Below are 15,162 nucleotides of genomic sequence, written 5' to 3'. Positions count from 1 at the left end.
CAGATAAGATACTTAGGTTTGATATATCTTGTGCAGACTTCATTCTACAGTGCTTCAAAAATCGCTCATTTACATGGGGATTGAACGGGGCTTCGAGACTTGACTCCAAATGACGTCACGAGCTGACGTCACGAAAAGGTAGAATCGCCGGACGACCCTACCTGGTATATAGGGCCTTGGGTCAGCTACAATTATGGCGCGATTCTTATAAATAGTGGCTAGTGATTTGTTGCACCACATTTTATCACAACGTAAATGACGTCAGTAAATTTGTGAATTATTTTTCCATCTGTAAGAGTCCATGTAAAAGCAGTTATTTGTTACATATTTAGATTGTTTAATCCCAAAGTAATGTTTTCATGTGCCTTTTGAGCTATTTGCTAAAATACCTACTCATAAGTTTTATTTGTCAACGACTCGCGTTTTTCTAGCAAGCAGACCAAGTCAACTAAAGAATGCACGCTGTTTCTAGCAAGTAGGCAGTAGCCAGTAGGTCACATTTTGAAGTTTATCATCCTGAAGAAATCAACTAATTCAAGGCCCTATATACCAGGTAGGGTCGTCCGGCGAATCTACCTTTTCGTGACGTCAGCTCGTGACGTCATTTGGAGTCAAGTCTCGAAGCCCCGTTCAATCCCCATGTAAATGAGCGATTTTCGAAGCACTGTAGAATGAAGACTGCACAAGATATATCAAACCTAAGTATCTTATCTGAAAGAGCAGACAATTTTCTGCAAGTTATCTATTACGTGTTTTTCGCTAAATCTTTTGCTTTTTTCACAAAAGCGTAAAATGTCCCCCCATGTCTCCGCAGCCTCCCTGCCGCCGGCCGCCGCGCGGTCGCGGTAGTGTGGTGGTTAGCGTGCCCGCGCAGTATTCCAAAGGTCCCGAGTTCGAATCTATGCGTTGCGGAACTTTAACTGCAATTCCAAGCTGAATATACGCACATCCATAATAAATTATTATTCGTATAGCTAAACTGTCACCAAGCTATCCATATAAATTGACTTCACCCAAAATATCGGCAAGATTCTATTAAAATATAAATTCAAATATGGCGGCTTGGACTGCCGCGTGCATTAGGCTCCGCCCATAGCTCCACCCACATGCGTGACGTCATTCGTGTTAGTGGACACGCGCGGAGATAGGGGACGACATGGGCCTGAACTAATTCAAATGGTGAATGACCCGTGCTCACGTGAATGATCGCAGCAGATCGCAGACTCTTTGTCCTGTTTGTGTGGCGGGATTGTGGCCGTTGGCGTTTTTGGTAATTTTTGTTCCACGTGGTTGTGCTCCACTGAAGATGGGAAAAGCCAGACATCGGACACCAACACAAACACCACGAATGATGCGAGTGGTGCCTCTGCATCTGTCTTTTCTCAATCTCAGTCTGCTGCAAACATGCCATGTCAGGTAAGTCAAAGCATTTGGTTGGCTTATGGCTACCATTTTGCACGAAATCAAGCCGATCTTCTAGGGCGTACAGGGTAAATATTTCTCTGCACCCCACCAGCCACATCGCATCTCTCCGGGCCGCGCCGCTCGGGCCCATGTAGCGTAGTTGGTAGCGTCTCGGATTACGGATCCGTGGGTCGTGAGTTCGCATCTCGGAGGCGACGCATGTTTATTGTTTATGCGATGAAGTTCGAATCAGGTTTGCATTATAAAGAGGAAAAGTGTTTAACGGTGAACATATGTTATTTGTAATACCAGCTTGCTCCTGAGGTCGATAACAAGTAAAAGTGCTATCTTGTTCAGTAATATCAAACAATCAGGTTACGTTTTTTTCAGCTAATTGTAAATTAAATTAGCGGGGTATTTGTTAACGGTGATTCTATTCCCGAAAAAAAAACACTACAAATGCCCGATATAGGTACTTACGATGTTATACCAATGCGTAGCGCTAGTCACAATTCCTCTGCGCAATACTCGGCCTCACAACCGACACAACGAGGTTCGATCACTAAGACTTTTCAAATTCGACTGACCAGTAGAATCTTCGGGGTGCCATCGCCGGCCCCATAAACAGGCCTCGGACGTTATGGGACGATAGGACTGAGACTCCGCCGAATCGTCATAAACCGTGGGCAAGGCAAGGCCGTATAACAGGGACAGGGGACGGCGATCCTCGCCGCTCGCCATGGGCCTAACAACCGTAGGTATCTATTGGTGTCTCGAACAAGCTGAGGTTGTTGGTGCTACATACTAATCAACTACTCTCTAACCGAACCGAGTTTTAGGAGCATGCTAACGTCACTCGACGAGAGCCACCCGTGTTTTGAGGATTATGATTTATGATCAACCGTTGTTCCATCTCCTTTTCTCGAAAACATTCACCTAAATGGAATTGTGGATGATAATCTTGTTTGTGATGTTTCTCTTCGTGTCGAAACGACCTCAAGCCATGCATTAAATAGAACGAAAATTTGCTTCCGCTTTGCACGGACAATACACTCAGCGCTCCTCTGCAGCTTTTTCCTTTTATCTACGTGTCAGTCAGTAGCGGCGGAACACCTTCAATTAAGGGGGGGGGGGCACTGCCGACTTTTGGTACCATTCTTTCCATGCAACGCCTATAGGGCTAATGTTAAAATGCCAAAATCAAGGGGGCACGGTGCGCCGGTGCCCCCCCCCCCCCCTGTTCCGCCGCCTATGGTGTCAGTGGTTTGTGATTCCAATAACTGCAGCACAATGATGTGAGTTGTGACTGTCGAAAATTGATTATTTCATGATAGGCGTACCTTGATGTCCTCAGCGCATCTCAAACTTCATTTAGCTACTGCTCAAATGTCAAAATTAGGCGTGAGTCAGCTGGACCTTCCGTCGGTGACAGCCTGAGACATTTTTTCACCCATGTTACAGATTTGTAGATGAATGGTTTGTCAGATGAAACTGAGGCGATCGATTGTGTGTGTGCCATATGTCAAAGCTCTCGGTAATCACCTCAGCAGAGAATGCATAACACCAGCCGTTTTGCATTCACCGTGCAAGAATTGAATAAGGTCCTTATGTGGCCAAGGTAGAGAGAATATTGGTCTTTTTAATACCAATGTTAAACGAACATTTCATGTGTTCCTAAACTATTAGTGTGGCTGTTGGCGCAGAAAATTGGCCTGTCTCCTTGAACAGGCTATTTTTGTTTCAGAACGGGTGCTCACTCACACCCGGAACTTTATTCATCAACTGAACGCGCGTTCCTATCTCAAAGTTGTTTGGTGTTTCGGGTAGTTGGCCATGGAAATTTATCGTATCAATTTTTTTCCAGAATGGTGTGGTCTCTTCATCTCTTGGCGTTGAAAACGGATTCTTTCGACAAAGACGTGACATTGCTTTTGTTCAAATACAGATGCAATTGCAGGCAATAGAACGATTATTTGAATTTTTCCGCGTTGTAAATGATAGCTGGTTTAATTTCAAATCATCTTACAATCGGCATGTACCACAAACGAAATCATTTTGCAGGGCCTACCTATATGTGTCCCCCGCTCACAATTTTCTCTAGATAATGCTGCCAGCGATAAGGTCACAATGCCGTCCGTGGTCACCGTTTTCGGCAGTCTGAAAGCCTGTCGCGTGATGAACCACTTTCGACTCATGAGACTTCGTTTTCATTTCCCACCCACACACACCATTTCCGTTAGAACCGGGTCCGTCTACCAAAAAACTGGCCCCTCTATATTCGCTAACCGTAAGGCTTCTGCGGTGACTGCGTTTTGGCACCAGTAGCTGTCCAGACTGCCACCCGACTGCCGACGCCCTGCTCTGCCCACTGGACTCAGCATGCGGTCCTCTCTGCTGATCTGCCTCGTGGCCGCGGTCGTCGCCGCTACCTTCACCCTCGCTACTGGGCGATACACACCACTGCAGCGAGCACCACCACCAGGCCGCCAGACGAGCGGCACCAGCGGCGGCACCACTCAGGTCCACCACTACCTGGACAAGCAGACCGGCCTGGGCGGCACCTCCATCATCTGGGTGGTGCTGATCGTGGCTGCAGTGGTTATCATCGGCCTGCTGCTGCTCCCCGGCAAACACGGCAAATACGGCGGATACGGCGGATACGGTGGATACGGGGGATACGGGGGACATGGCGGACACCACAGTTATTCACATTACAGGTGAGATAATCACTATTGAGCTCAGCGGCTCGTCAATTTTATTCTCAACAAGTGGTGAGGCCGTTGGGTGTTGGGTGGGATTTTTTCAGCAGGAATGTGGGTAAAAGGTAAAGCATCATTTGAGATGAATTGCAGCGTGTAATATTTGAAATAGCGTGAACGAACTTGTTGTTATTCGAAGAAATTGTTGTTATTCGATTAAATTGTCATTGTGCATGTGTAAAATCCGAATTAGTTCTCAACTAATCAAGCGAAAATTTATTTTCAGAGCGCTCAGATCAACGCCATTCATTTTGAATCACCTTGAAACGGCCGCAAACCTGTACCAATGAGAAGCTTTCAAGTAATTATCGTGATTTTTACCATTTCCTACCATGGAGGTGGAACGAAAACTACCATGATGAATGCTTTATTATGTCAATGTGCAGCAAGTGAACGGGGAAGATCGCAGTGATGCATGCATTAGGCCATGCATGCGTGGGCAATGCGCAAGTAAAATCCTCCCCCGTTGTTTTAATGAGGTGTCATTTCAGCTTGTTATCGTTTGTCGAATGTTCCCGTGTGGAAGCTACAAAATCTTCCAATGTAGAAGATAGTTTGACCTCATCTATGCCTCATCGGTTTTATTGCTGAATAGTTACCGCATTACTTACGTTACTGCATTGTCATTTTGTGTGATAGAAATTAGATCTTCGCTAATTTGTTCGGGTAACTAATATGGCATTGCGTCATGCCTGTGTGAAGAGTGAGATTGATCATCTTTCGTTATTAGTGCTTTTGTGAAGATCATTGTGAGAAAATTGGTTTATGATTTGTGTTAACTATGTGTTATAGTTGCATTATTTTCGTTAATACTTGAATGTTGAAGCCTAGGTAAGTGTGTTTGTTTTGCTGCCGTTATAGTTATGTTTTTAGCATAAACTTTTAAACATTAACGAGGACAATGTTAAAAACAAAAAATTGCATAGCTGGCTTATTGTGTTTCCGAGAGAAGGTGGCTATTATTTTGTTTGTTTCGTCAACTAATATGGGGGGCATACGAGATGTGTTGCCGTGCAGCCGTATGACCCTGTGTGAGTGCATTGTCGGCGTGCATGTAACAGAGTGCAAGCTGCATGCTAAAATATACCCTTTTTTATTATGTGCTTACTGAAAATTCATTCACTTTCTATAGATGATGTCTTTTACATTGTTTTTGAATGGGTTATGCCTATTGAAATGTCAGCGGTTTCCGCTATACATTGGGGCCCATATTTTTGTTTCATATATGCTTGTCCAAAGCTAGTAGGCTATTTACGGGCCCACTGCTGGTCCCAGACAGCCATCCGGCCCGTGGCGGCTCAAAAAAAGTCTTAACGAGCTGTCGTGACTCCAAGGCAGTCACGGCTGTTATGACGGCCTTGGTTATGACTATGAGTCTAGCTTCTGCTAGGATTTAAAAACAAAACGGTGAAGCCTTTGCGATGGATTTTAGGGTGCTGATCGCTGTGTTATTAAACTGTTTAGGAGATACAATTAACCCGCGCCCCGCTGCGCTATTCAGCCATACGCGCCCTGCTGGGGGGGGGGGGGGGCAGATTCTGCCCCCCTCCCTGTCTAACTTCCGAACCGATGGTCGTAGAAAGACGGGGAAAACGGCAATCGAAAGCTCTCAACAAGGCACTACTACAGAGCCCAAATTTTTTTGCTTAAGTAGGTCAGAGGTCAGGTCAAGGTCAGGTCAAGGGTACAAAATGTAAGTTTCTACAGTATCGGCCTAGCACCGTAGTTGCCGGAGAATGGGCTGAGACTGATTGCCCAAAACGTGTTCTTAGACTACCAAGACAAAATTCGTTGCATACAATGTCATTCAAAGGTCAAGGTCAAGGTCAGGTCAGGTCAGGTCAGGTCACCAAAAACAAAATATAGAAAAGGGCATGTGCGACACATGTTTTATGGGTCATTTTACTCATAGAATTTAATAGGCACACTCAATAAGTGATATGGACCACCTCTGGATGAGTTTCAGGTCGAGGTCAGGTCAAGGTCAGGTCAAGTGAGGTCAAATTTTGAAGTTGCTTGTTAAGGCCTAAAAAGGTGTCTAACTGATGCAGTTTTTCACGGCGAATCGAATGGTGCTATTTTTGTTTCCGTACGAAGTCTAGAACTTCCAAAAAAATCATTTTTCAAAATTTTTGTGTGTCGTGACGTCATAAAATTTTGAATAACTCCCACATTTTTGAACCGATTCTTCTAAAAAATTGGTATATAGGTGCACATAGACTACTTCTCTGACATATATTCTGGTTTTTTCGATACACTCAAAATTTTGGATTTTATAATAATTTTCCCAAAGAAGTCAGTTTTTTAAGAAAAAAACTTGGGCCAAAATCCAACAATTTCAAAAAACCGAGATAGCCATTTGATAGACAAAGTAGAATCACGTATAACCTTTTTTGTTACGTCTTGATTCCTTTAAAAATGAAGATGTTACCGGCGTTTGAAATTTTGCCGTTTTTTGAGGCGAAAATGGCGAACATGACGTCACAAAAACGTCAATTTCTCAAAAAAAAAAATTCCGACGGATTTCGCTCAAATTTTCAGGGAACGTGTCAAATTGATGGATGATAAGGTACTCAAAGTTTGATGTCGCTGGCGTAACGCGTTTAGAAGTTATTGGCGAAAAACGGGAGGGGGCAGATTCTGCCCCTCCCCCCCCCCCCCCAGCGGGGCGCGGGTTAAGACACAGAATATGTTAGCACGACATTAAACTACCGTAAAATGAGTAAGAATTAGATAGCCACCGCTGAAGAAATGGCTCCACCCACCTATTCAACCTATTCGACAGTCCGGCAGCTGGGGTGCTTCATGTCATGAACCCGCCCCAGCCGTCGATAAAAACTGGCAGGTACTGCCACTGGGTCACTGGACCAGCCACCGACGCAGGCACCGACGCCAGTGTCAGACACAGCGCGGCTCGGCGCAGAAGGGGCGTCATGGCGCCGGTCACTGGACGACAGATCACTGCTCTCGCAGTCACTGGGCTCGCTGTCACTGCACTGGTGTTACCGTCAGCCGTCAACGCCGCCTCGGCCGCCGTCCCTTCCCCCGCTGCTGCTCCCGCTGCTGATGCCGCCAGCCCAGCCGCCACTGCCGCCGTCCCTGCTACTGCTGCGTCCGCTGCTGATGTCACCAGCCCCGCCGCTACCGCCGTCACCCTCAGTCCGTCTGCAATCCCGGGCGCCATCGCCGACCACCTCCGACGTCTGTTCAGCCGGAGCTGGTCGCTGTTCACCCTTCCCGGCCTCAGCGTGCTGAAGGAGAACAGCAGCGCCAACACATGGCTGGCGCTGGGCAGCAACGCCATCGTCTCGGTGGTGATCATCTGTCTGGTGGCCGCCATTGTGGTGATCATCATCCTGATCTTTATCGCGCTGATCGCCGACCACCACCATCAGTACGGCTATGGGTACGGTTACTACGGCGACTACGGCGGCTACGGCCACCACGGCGGTCACGGCGGGTATGGCGGGTACGGCCACGGATACAAAAGGTGAGAAAACGACCGAATACCAGAGCTGGGTAAACGGCTAGAAAATTACTTAGTAGACAAACCATGATCAACTGTGTTACGAAGAGCATCGCAGGGTTACAGTACAATTTTCAAGGCAATTTATAGAAATGCTGTGAGAAATTTCATATCAAAAAGTTAGCAGCTACAGCTGTTCGGTTCAACTTGTTGCCGACAGAGTTGTGCTGCAAAAATGGCTACAGTTTTTTTTTGCAATGTCAAGGCCACAAGAATTTTGATCGGCATTTAAAAACATTAAAAAATGCGTAGCATTGCTAAATATAATTATCACAAGCCACACATTCAGAGATCGATCGTAGCGTAATCGTTTGTAAAAGCAAACTTTTTCCATCCAACATTTGATTCATGTTAGATGAATAGTTAGGTCCAGTACAGACTCATCTAAGACCTTAAAGCATACAGTTTTATACTGTTGCGTGTACTTCGAATATTTAAATGTAATGGAATCCATATTTGAAACATTTTGTAATAATGTCATTAAAGCATTAAAATGTTTTTTATTATTATTTAGTTATAGCATTTCTAAGCACTTTGTCCTGCTGACTGTGAGCATTAGAGCCCATGGGACATTGTACCATTTACTTACTAACTATATATGTAATGAATGTATGGTAAGGTCTATAATTCTAATAGTCTGTTTCTCAAATTTTAGTATTATCATCGTTACATTTGTGTACTTTGCTGAGCTTAGATAGTGTTCCTTACACGAAAAAGTAATTAATTTTCTTCGGCAATCTAACTATACCATTGCAGTTCCATAATTGTAGTCATGTGTTTTGTTTACAGGTCACTCAGCGCCGACCTACCAATTCTGCTCCAGCTGGAGAAGGCAGCACGCTTATACCAGACAGAGGCGGATTATGAGAGCTAAGCCACATAAAAACAATGATATTTTCAATATACGCCTACGCCGGATGTTCGTATCAGCTGTGGATGATGGGCAAAGGTATTCAATCAACTTATTGTGTCGTGCAAGTCTATGTGAGGCTTGATAGTGTAATGTGATATGTTACAGTGTGTGTAAAGTATGTATGAAAGCGATCATAAGAAGCGATTGAGTCAAGTGTTCGCGTTTATCTAGTCTTCATTTTGTGTCCTTCACGATGATTATCTATGTTTGCATCTAATGTCGATCGTTTATAAACATAATTACTGGTGTATGTTAATGCCTATGTTATGGACATAGGTATTCCTCGTTTTGCATGTATCTGTCATGAATATAATATCGCATGAACTATTTCGTGTGACAGCACATAATAAAATGGAAAGTGTTTCGATTTATGAAAAGGACATTTCTAAAACAATTAGTTGGTAGGTGCTGACCATTTTCATAAACATTGACAAGTGTCTGAAAAAGATATGCCCGACAAGGCAGCCAATGTTCAACCCGGATTATCTAATATTCAGGCCAGATTTGGAACACATCGAATCCAGTTGAAACTCGCAAGCAGCGGAGCCCTTGAAGTATGGAATACGTGGCCCAAATCATTCGGTGTTAACCCGCGCCCCAGTGGCGGTCTCCGCCAACTTCGCCCTAGTGAGGGGGGGCATATGTTACCACCCACCTCTAACTCAAAAACTAAGAGGGCTAGAAAGACGCGGTAAAAAGCAGTCGATAGCTCTCAATGCGTACGTTTGAAAGTATTTCAGTCATTTTTCATCTTAGAGCAATATTGGGGTCACCAGAGGTCATCAAAGGTCAAAATTTGCCAATGGTCATCATATTTTTCAGAAAACATGCCGTTATCTCAGGAACTATGGTAGCTAGAAAAACGCATGGAAAAGCAATCGATAGTTCTTGAACTCTTCTTTTGAAAAGGTCATTATCAAAATTGACCTCAGGTCACGGGTTTAGCCTCCAGAGGGCAAAAACTCCAAAAATAGCTGTTTTTACGAAAAGTGTTTTTTGACAATAACTTTCGACAACAAAAAGCCACGACATTTCTATTGCCAGAATCGTGCTCCTCTCGCCGAGACGCGTCGAATGAGCTATAATTTGACCTTGAAAGGTCAACTTGAAAATTTGACCTCAGGTCAAGGTCATGACCTGACCGGAAAAGTCATGTTGCATATCAGTCGATGCGTCTCGGCAAGACAAACACAATGAGACCATCCCCAGCGTTCTATCTCTTTCCAATCGCGAGTTATTGGCAAAAATCTGTTTGTAGCCTCAAAGGACCTCGGATGACCTTTCTAGAGGCTATCAGCAAAAATGACACCCTGGTCATCACGGGTGGTCCAAATCATTGTGATTCTGAAATATTTGGACTGTTCCTATGCGTACACACGGATCTAGAGGCATTTTCATTTTTCTCCATTGACTTGTAATGGAAAGGTCACGCCACTGACCTGACCTTAGGTCACGGATATACAAAATCCGAGATATACAAATTGTAGGCGCCCATAACATCATGCAATCCACCAAGTTTAAAATCTTTCTGACAAACACTGCAGGCTGGGCATGATTGCAAACTTTTTTTTAGGCTTGGTCAGTTAACTTGACCTGGTGACCTGACCTGACATGACCTGGGGTCAAAAATTTCACACATTGTCCAAAATTGATGTACCAAAAGCTACCCCAAGCGGCGCGGCGCTACGCGCCGCGGTTTTTTATTTATACGCAAAAAACGCGAAAGGGTGGTAACATATGCCCCCCCCCCCCCATTGGGGCGAAGGTTAATCCTAGCTGTCTGACCTACAAAGATCAACAAAAGCAACGACTCCGAAATTCGCACAGGCCACAGCAGATTGTGACCCACCAGCGGAGCTAGATCGCTGAAAATGTCACCTGCAGGCAACTCGATAAGCCCAGGAGCTTCTTTTCCACTATCGATGCCCCCAAGGTCAAACGATGTCCTTTGTTCATTTATGGATCAGGGAACGTTGCCACACTCAATGGGCTACTAAATGACGTGCTTTCGATCGTAGTTACCCTGATTCATATAAATTTGTCAAGAACTGCTGTGCAAAAGTGTTTTCGACCTGACGCATAAGTGATCTCAGGTCATCGCGTAACTTTGGGGTAAAATCGATAGTTGGAAAATAGCTTCAACCCCTTACGAAACGATTGGTGATATTTTTCTAGCACTCTAGCTCCGCTGATCGTGAGCCACAACAATGTGCTGTGCAAATTTGGGGGTCGTGACCTTTGCTGATCACTACAGGTCAAACCACTAGGAGTGAATGGTGTCGGCCACGACACCACAAGAACTCTGTTGAGTAGGGCCATTTTCGGGAGTTGCGGCTTAACTTATGAAACATCTATTCCACACATGAGGAAATTTCAGAACAAGATTACTCGGAGTCAGATCACCGGGCAAGGCATAAAGAAAAATTAATACTCTCCTTAGTTACACCGACTGAGCGATTGCATTGCAGCTTTCAATTCAAACATCGATTAGGGTGAAAAGTGAGTCCCTTTTCTCGAATTTTTCATCAGTGACCTAAGGTTAGGTCAATTCTGGTCTAGCCGTATAAATGACTGGGCTATGTGTAATCTAAAATGTTTGTATAACCTTTTGAATGTAACATGCCATACCCCCGACTTTCGTTACGTGACCAAGGAGCTGAGGTAAGAGCGAATGTTAACTTCCTTTCCCTCCCCCTCCCCCCCCCCCCCAGCGAGCTTGAACTTCACCGAGGAAAGTTGATGCTTACTTGGTGGATTTAGTTAAGGACATTTTAATTTGAGTTTTTACCTGTAATACTTTTACTTGTCATTCAACTCAACCTGCCCCTTTTTGCTACCTAAACGGCTCCGAATTTCCACGCATTATTTGAGGCCCGATCGACGCAGAACCTGTCTGGTCCGGCTCTAAAGAAGCGGTCGGTCCCATTACCGTGGTTTTTGTGTAACTGGGTGATCACTGAGCAGTACTGGCTGCAGTGAACACTCGGTACGTCACAGTGGTGCCCGGACGCGCGTGGGCGCCGGGCCCCCTCTGCAGCATGGTGTCCGGCGCGTGGACCGGAGGAGTGGTATGTGCCGTGATATCCAGCGTGTTCCTTCTGTCGGTATCAAATGCCGCCGCCGCCATCATCGCAGCCGGGGCAGAGCCTGCGAGCTCGGGCGTCAATACCATCGACAGTGTAACAGTGGTGTCACCGGACAGTCATACTGTGAGAGCCTTCCCGGTGAGATCAAACATCAGCACTGATGTTTATCCATCGGTTACAGTTGACGGCGGCACAAATGCTACTACAGTGCCTCCTTATGAAGCCATTGGCGCTTCTGTGGTTTTGAACAGTGACGTACCAAACGTAACTCAGACAATTTCAGAAGACGACATCCCTGACGCAGCTTCAGCGCCTTCCGGAGAACTTGGCGCTGATTTTGCCGCGGTTACCTTGAATGATAAGAGAACTGGTGCCACATCAGCGACTTCGAGTAGCGCCAGCACTGATTCAACTCAAGTGACTTCGAACAGCTTCAGCATTAGTCCTGCCTTACCGATGCGGGATAACATCAGCGCCGATGGCACTCCAGAAGCCTCGAACAAAATCACCGTTGATATCACTCCAGTTTCTACCGACAAATCCAGCACAAAGTTAACGTCACTTCATTTAGATTTAATTATCCGCGTTCGTCCGATGAGCTCCATCATCAATGAAGATGATCTTTCTATAAGTCAAGTCATTAACGCTGAACCTCCTTCTTCAAATCAAGTTTTCAACACCGATCCTGAGATTTCAACAAGTCCATCCAATGTCAGTAGTCCTATTCAGAACCCCAATATCAGCACTGCCACTCCTCTGTTGAGTTCTTCCACCGCCAGCACTGATGAGATTGATGACGATGATGGTGGACAGACTACTGCCACTCCAGGGAGCACAAAGAACCCACAGCCTGCTTCCGTCAATGCCACTGGCTTACCCGCGATTGTGGAGAAAAGTGCTGATGAGGCTACTCAAGGAAGTGCACCTATCGTCACCACCGGTGATGTGCTTGGGTCTGAGGATGCGGAGGATGCTTACAGCACGTTCAGCAGCAGCAATGTTGACGACCGCCCGCTGCTAGATAAGCTAAACCCAGTGAGACGGTACAGCAATCGAAATAAGGGCGGCAACAAGGGCGGTGGCAACAATGAAGACGATACCGACGACATGAATAGCAAGGGCAACAAGCGTGGCAAGGGTAATCGCGGTAACAAAGGCAGTAAAGGTGGCAAGGGCAATAGAGGTGAGAAGGGTAATAAGGGTGGCAAGGGAAATAAAGGAAGCAAAGGCAGCAAAGGGGGTAAGGGCAGCAAAGGTGACGGCGAAAATACAGGGGGAAAGGGACATAAAGGAAACAAGGGCATGAAGGGCGATAAAGGTGATAAGGGAGTAAAAGGCAACAAGGGAGAGAAGGGCAATAAAGGACAGAAAGGCAGCAAAGGACAGAAAGGCAGCAAAGGACAGAAAGGCAACAAAGGCATGAAGGGAAACAAAGGCTCCGGCGGTGGCTCCGGCACCTCCGGCGACTCTGAGGGCGGCGGAGCGCTGACCACCGGCGACATCCTGGCCATCAGCGGGTTCTCGCTGGCCGCGCTGCTCGGCGCGCTCTGGGCGGGCACGCTGCTCGCGCTGGCCGCCGTCATCGCCGGCCTGGTGCCCGCCGCCGCCGTGGGAGGCGGAGGAGGAGGTGGCGGCGGCGGCATCGTAGGACCTATCCCTTCCGGAGGATTCTTCGGCGGGTGAGTGAAATAGTTGTGAGCCGTAACTCATAATGTTGTAATCTCCGATCCGATATCGTCATTTTAAATGAAGAGACCATGAAGTCACATAGAAATTGTTATTGCGAACGTATAGGCTTGCGCATAGCTGCTAAAAATAAGGATTATAAACGCAATTGATCGATGGCCGCTCTGTATCGTAAGTGTCAATATCTTAATAGACTAAAAGTAAGGCTAATACATATAACGTTTGTGTAAACTCGCATAAATGGTTTTTCCTATAGCAACGCGCCTTATGTTTTGCAGGCCATCGGACCCCCAGCTGCCTATTCTGTACCAGATCCAGGCAGCTGCCAGTCAGTATCGGTAGAAGAGCTTCTACCAGTGCCAGAAGTCAAGAGGAGCAGTTTGTTAGGCTGCCTATTCTGTACCAGATCCAGGCAGCTGCCAGTCAGTATCGGTAGAAGAGCTTCTACCAGTGCTAGAAGTCAAGAGGAGCAGATTGTTCTGCTGCCTATTCTGTACCAGATCCAGGCAGCTGCCAGTCAGTATCGGTAGAAGAGCTTCTACCAGTGCTAGAAGCCAAGAGGAGCAGTTTGTTCTGCTGCATATTATCCAGGCAGCTGCCAGTCAGTATCGGTAGAAGAGCTTCTACTAGTGCCAGAAGAGAAGCGGTCTGTCTTCAGTCCAGACTACCGACCACATTTAGTAAAGCACTGACCCGAATGATGGGTCACATACCCCTAGATGACTAGACATACACCTGGGTTACTGGATGTCGGATGATGGCTAATGACCATTGACCACCCAGCGTGATTGGCTCGCGAGAGACATTCTCGGAAGTGCACTCACGCAGCTCGCGTTAATTCGTTCCATGAATGTAAAGGAGAGCAGAATGTTATGCAATATATGGAAGACATCGCCATCATAATGCTGCGCTTCAAATAATCATTGTTATGTTGTAATTATGTTTTGTTGATGCAGTTGTGTAACTTATTCATTGATGAACATTTATGTATCGTTCAGTTTAGGATTTGGAAGTTGTGTGGTTAGGTACGCTTGACCAAAATGCTCTCGTTCAAATGTGTTTCTTGTAGAATGTTGTATGCTCATGACACTGAAAACTGAAAAGCTACATTTGTGTTTTATAGAAGTTTATCGACAGTGCCATTTAGCAACGAGTCGGTATTAGTTTCGAAAAAAAAACATAGTGAGTAGTGACCATATGTTGATGTAAAATAACGACAATTTAATCATAGACGCCGACATACGCACAGATCTGAGAAATGGATTTGGGATCTCACGGATTTCTATCTCGGATTCGACGGGATCGTATGTACATACCGGGTGTCCCAGAAAAAACGTTCCCAACTTTAAATCAATATTTCTCAGAAAGTGATAAAGATACAACATTGAAACTTCCAATAGTCAATGCGGCATACATTTTCAGTAAATGGTATGATTTTTATGTTATTCGGCCAATTACTTTTTAAATGGTTCGTGTTTCTAGCATGCCATGTAAAAATTACTTTTTTGCTCAGATTTTTACTAAAAAATATGAGTGAACGGGCCACTTCCATCTCGGCACCACGGCCTGCAGCCATGACTGCTACTGGCAACTAGTCTCGTTGATGGTTCAGGCCTCAGTGTGACACATTCCCTCTAGCTTTTTTCCTTATTCGGTCGGTAACTAGTTGATCTTCTTGAAGGGAGGGCGATCAGCAGTAGCCCATGCACCGTGCCACTCCTGCTCGAAACAGGACTTGTTAAAACAAATGGCATCCATTAACACTATTTTGGCTCAGTATTTGAATAT

The 15,162-nt window shown here is 45.7% G+C and overlaps 2 protein-coding genes across 2 annotated transcripts; both read left to right on the top strand.

The window, feature by feature from the left end:
• The first annotated feature begins 7,096 nt into the window (after window positions 1-7,096).
• LOC122380236 (ice-structuring glycoprotein-like) lies at window positions 7,097-7,657 on the top strand. The gene has a single exon (XM_043363222.1). The coding sequence runs from the start codon at window positions 7,097-7,099 to the stop codon at window positions 7,655-7,657; it is 561 nt and encodes a 186-aa protein (XP_043219157.1).
• Window positions 7,658-11,338: 3,681 nt separating this feature from the next.
• On the top strand, window positions 11,339-14,481 carry LOC122380224 (collagen alpha-1(XXVII) chain-like). The gene is made up of 2 exons (XM_043363210.1): window positions 11,339-13,367; window positions 13,653-14,481. Exons 1-2 carry the CDS (start codon window positions 11,641-11,643, stop codon window positions 13,714-13,716), a joined length of 1,791 nt encoding a protein of 596 aa, XP_043219145.1. The 5' UTR covers window positions 11,339-11,640; the 3' UTR covers window positions 13,717-14,481.
• Window positions 14,482-15,162: the final 681 nt, after the last annotated feature.

The sequence above is a fragment of the Amphibalanus amphitrite genome, unplaced genomic scaffold (genome assembly GCF_019059575.1).
Source record: "Amphibalanus amphitrite isolate SeventyFive unplaced genomic scaffold, NRLGWU_Aamphi_draft 000093F_arrow, whole genome shotgun sequence".
NCBI lineage: Eukaryota > Metazoa > Arthropoda > Thecostraca > Balanomorpha > Balanidae > Amphibalanus > Amphibalanus amphitrite.
The sequence above is the reverse complement of the archived record's forward strand: the minus strand, read 5'-3'. Positions and strand labels throughout refer to the sequence as shown.

What these genes read in the sequence shown, in the direction of transcription:
- LOC122380236 (XM_043363222.1), top strand. Translation starts at nt 7,097, where the DNA reads ATGGCGCCGGTCACTGGACGACAGATCACTGCTCTCGCAGTCACTGGG.
- LOC122380224 (XM_043363210.1), top strand. Translation starts at nt 11,641, where the DNA reads ATGGTGTCCGGCGCGTGGACCGGAGGAGTGGTATGTGCCGTGATATCC. An exon ending in TCCGGAGGATTCTTCGGCGG is followed by an intron (nt 13,368 to 13,652) that starts GTGAGTGAAATA and finishes TATGTTTTGCAG; the next exon opens with GCCATCGGACCCCCAGCTGC.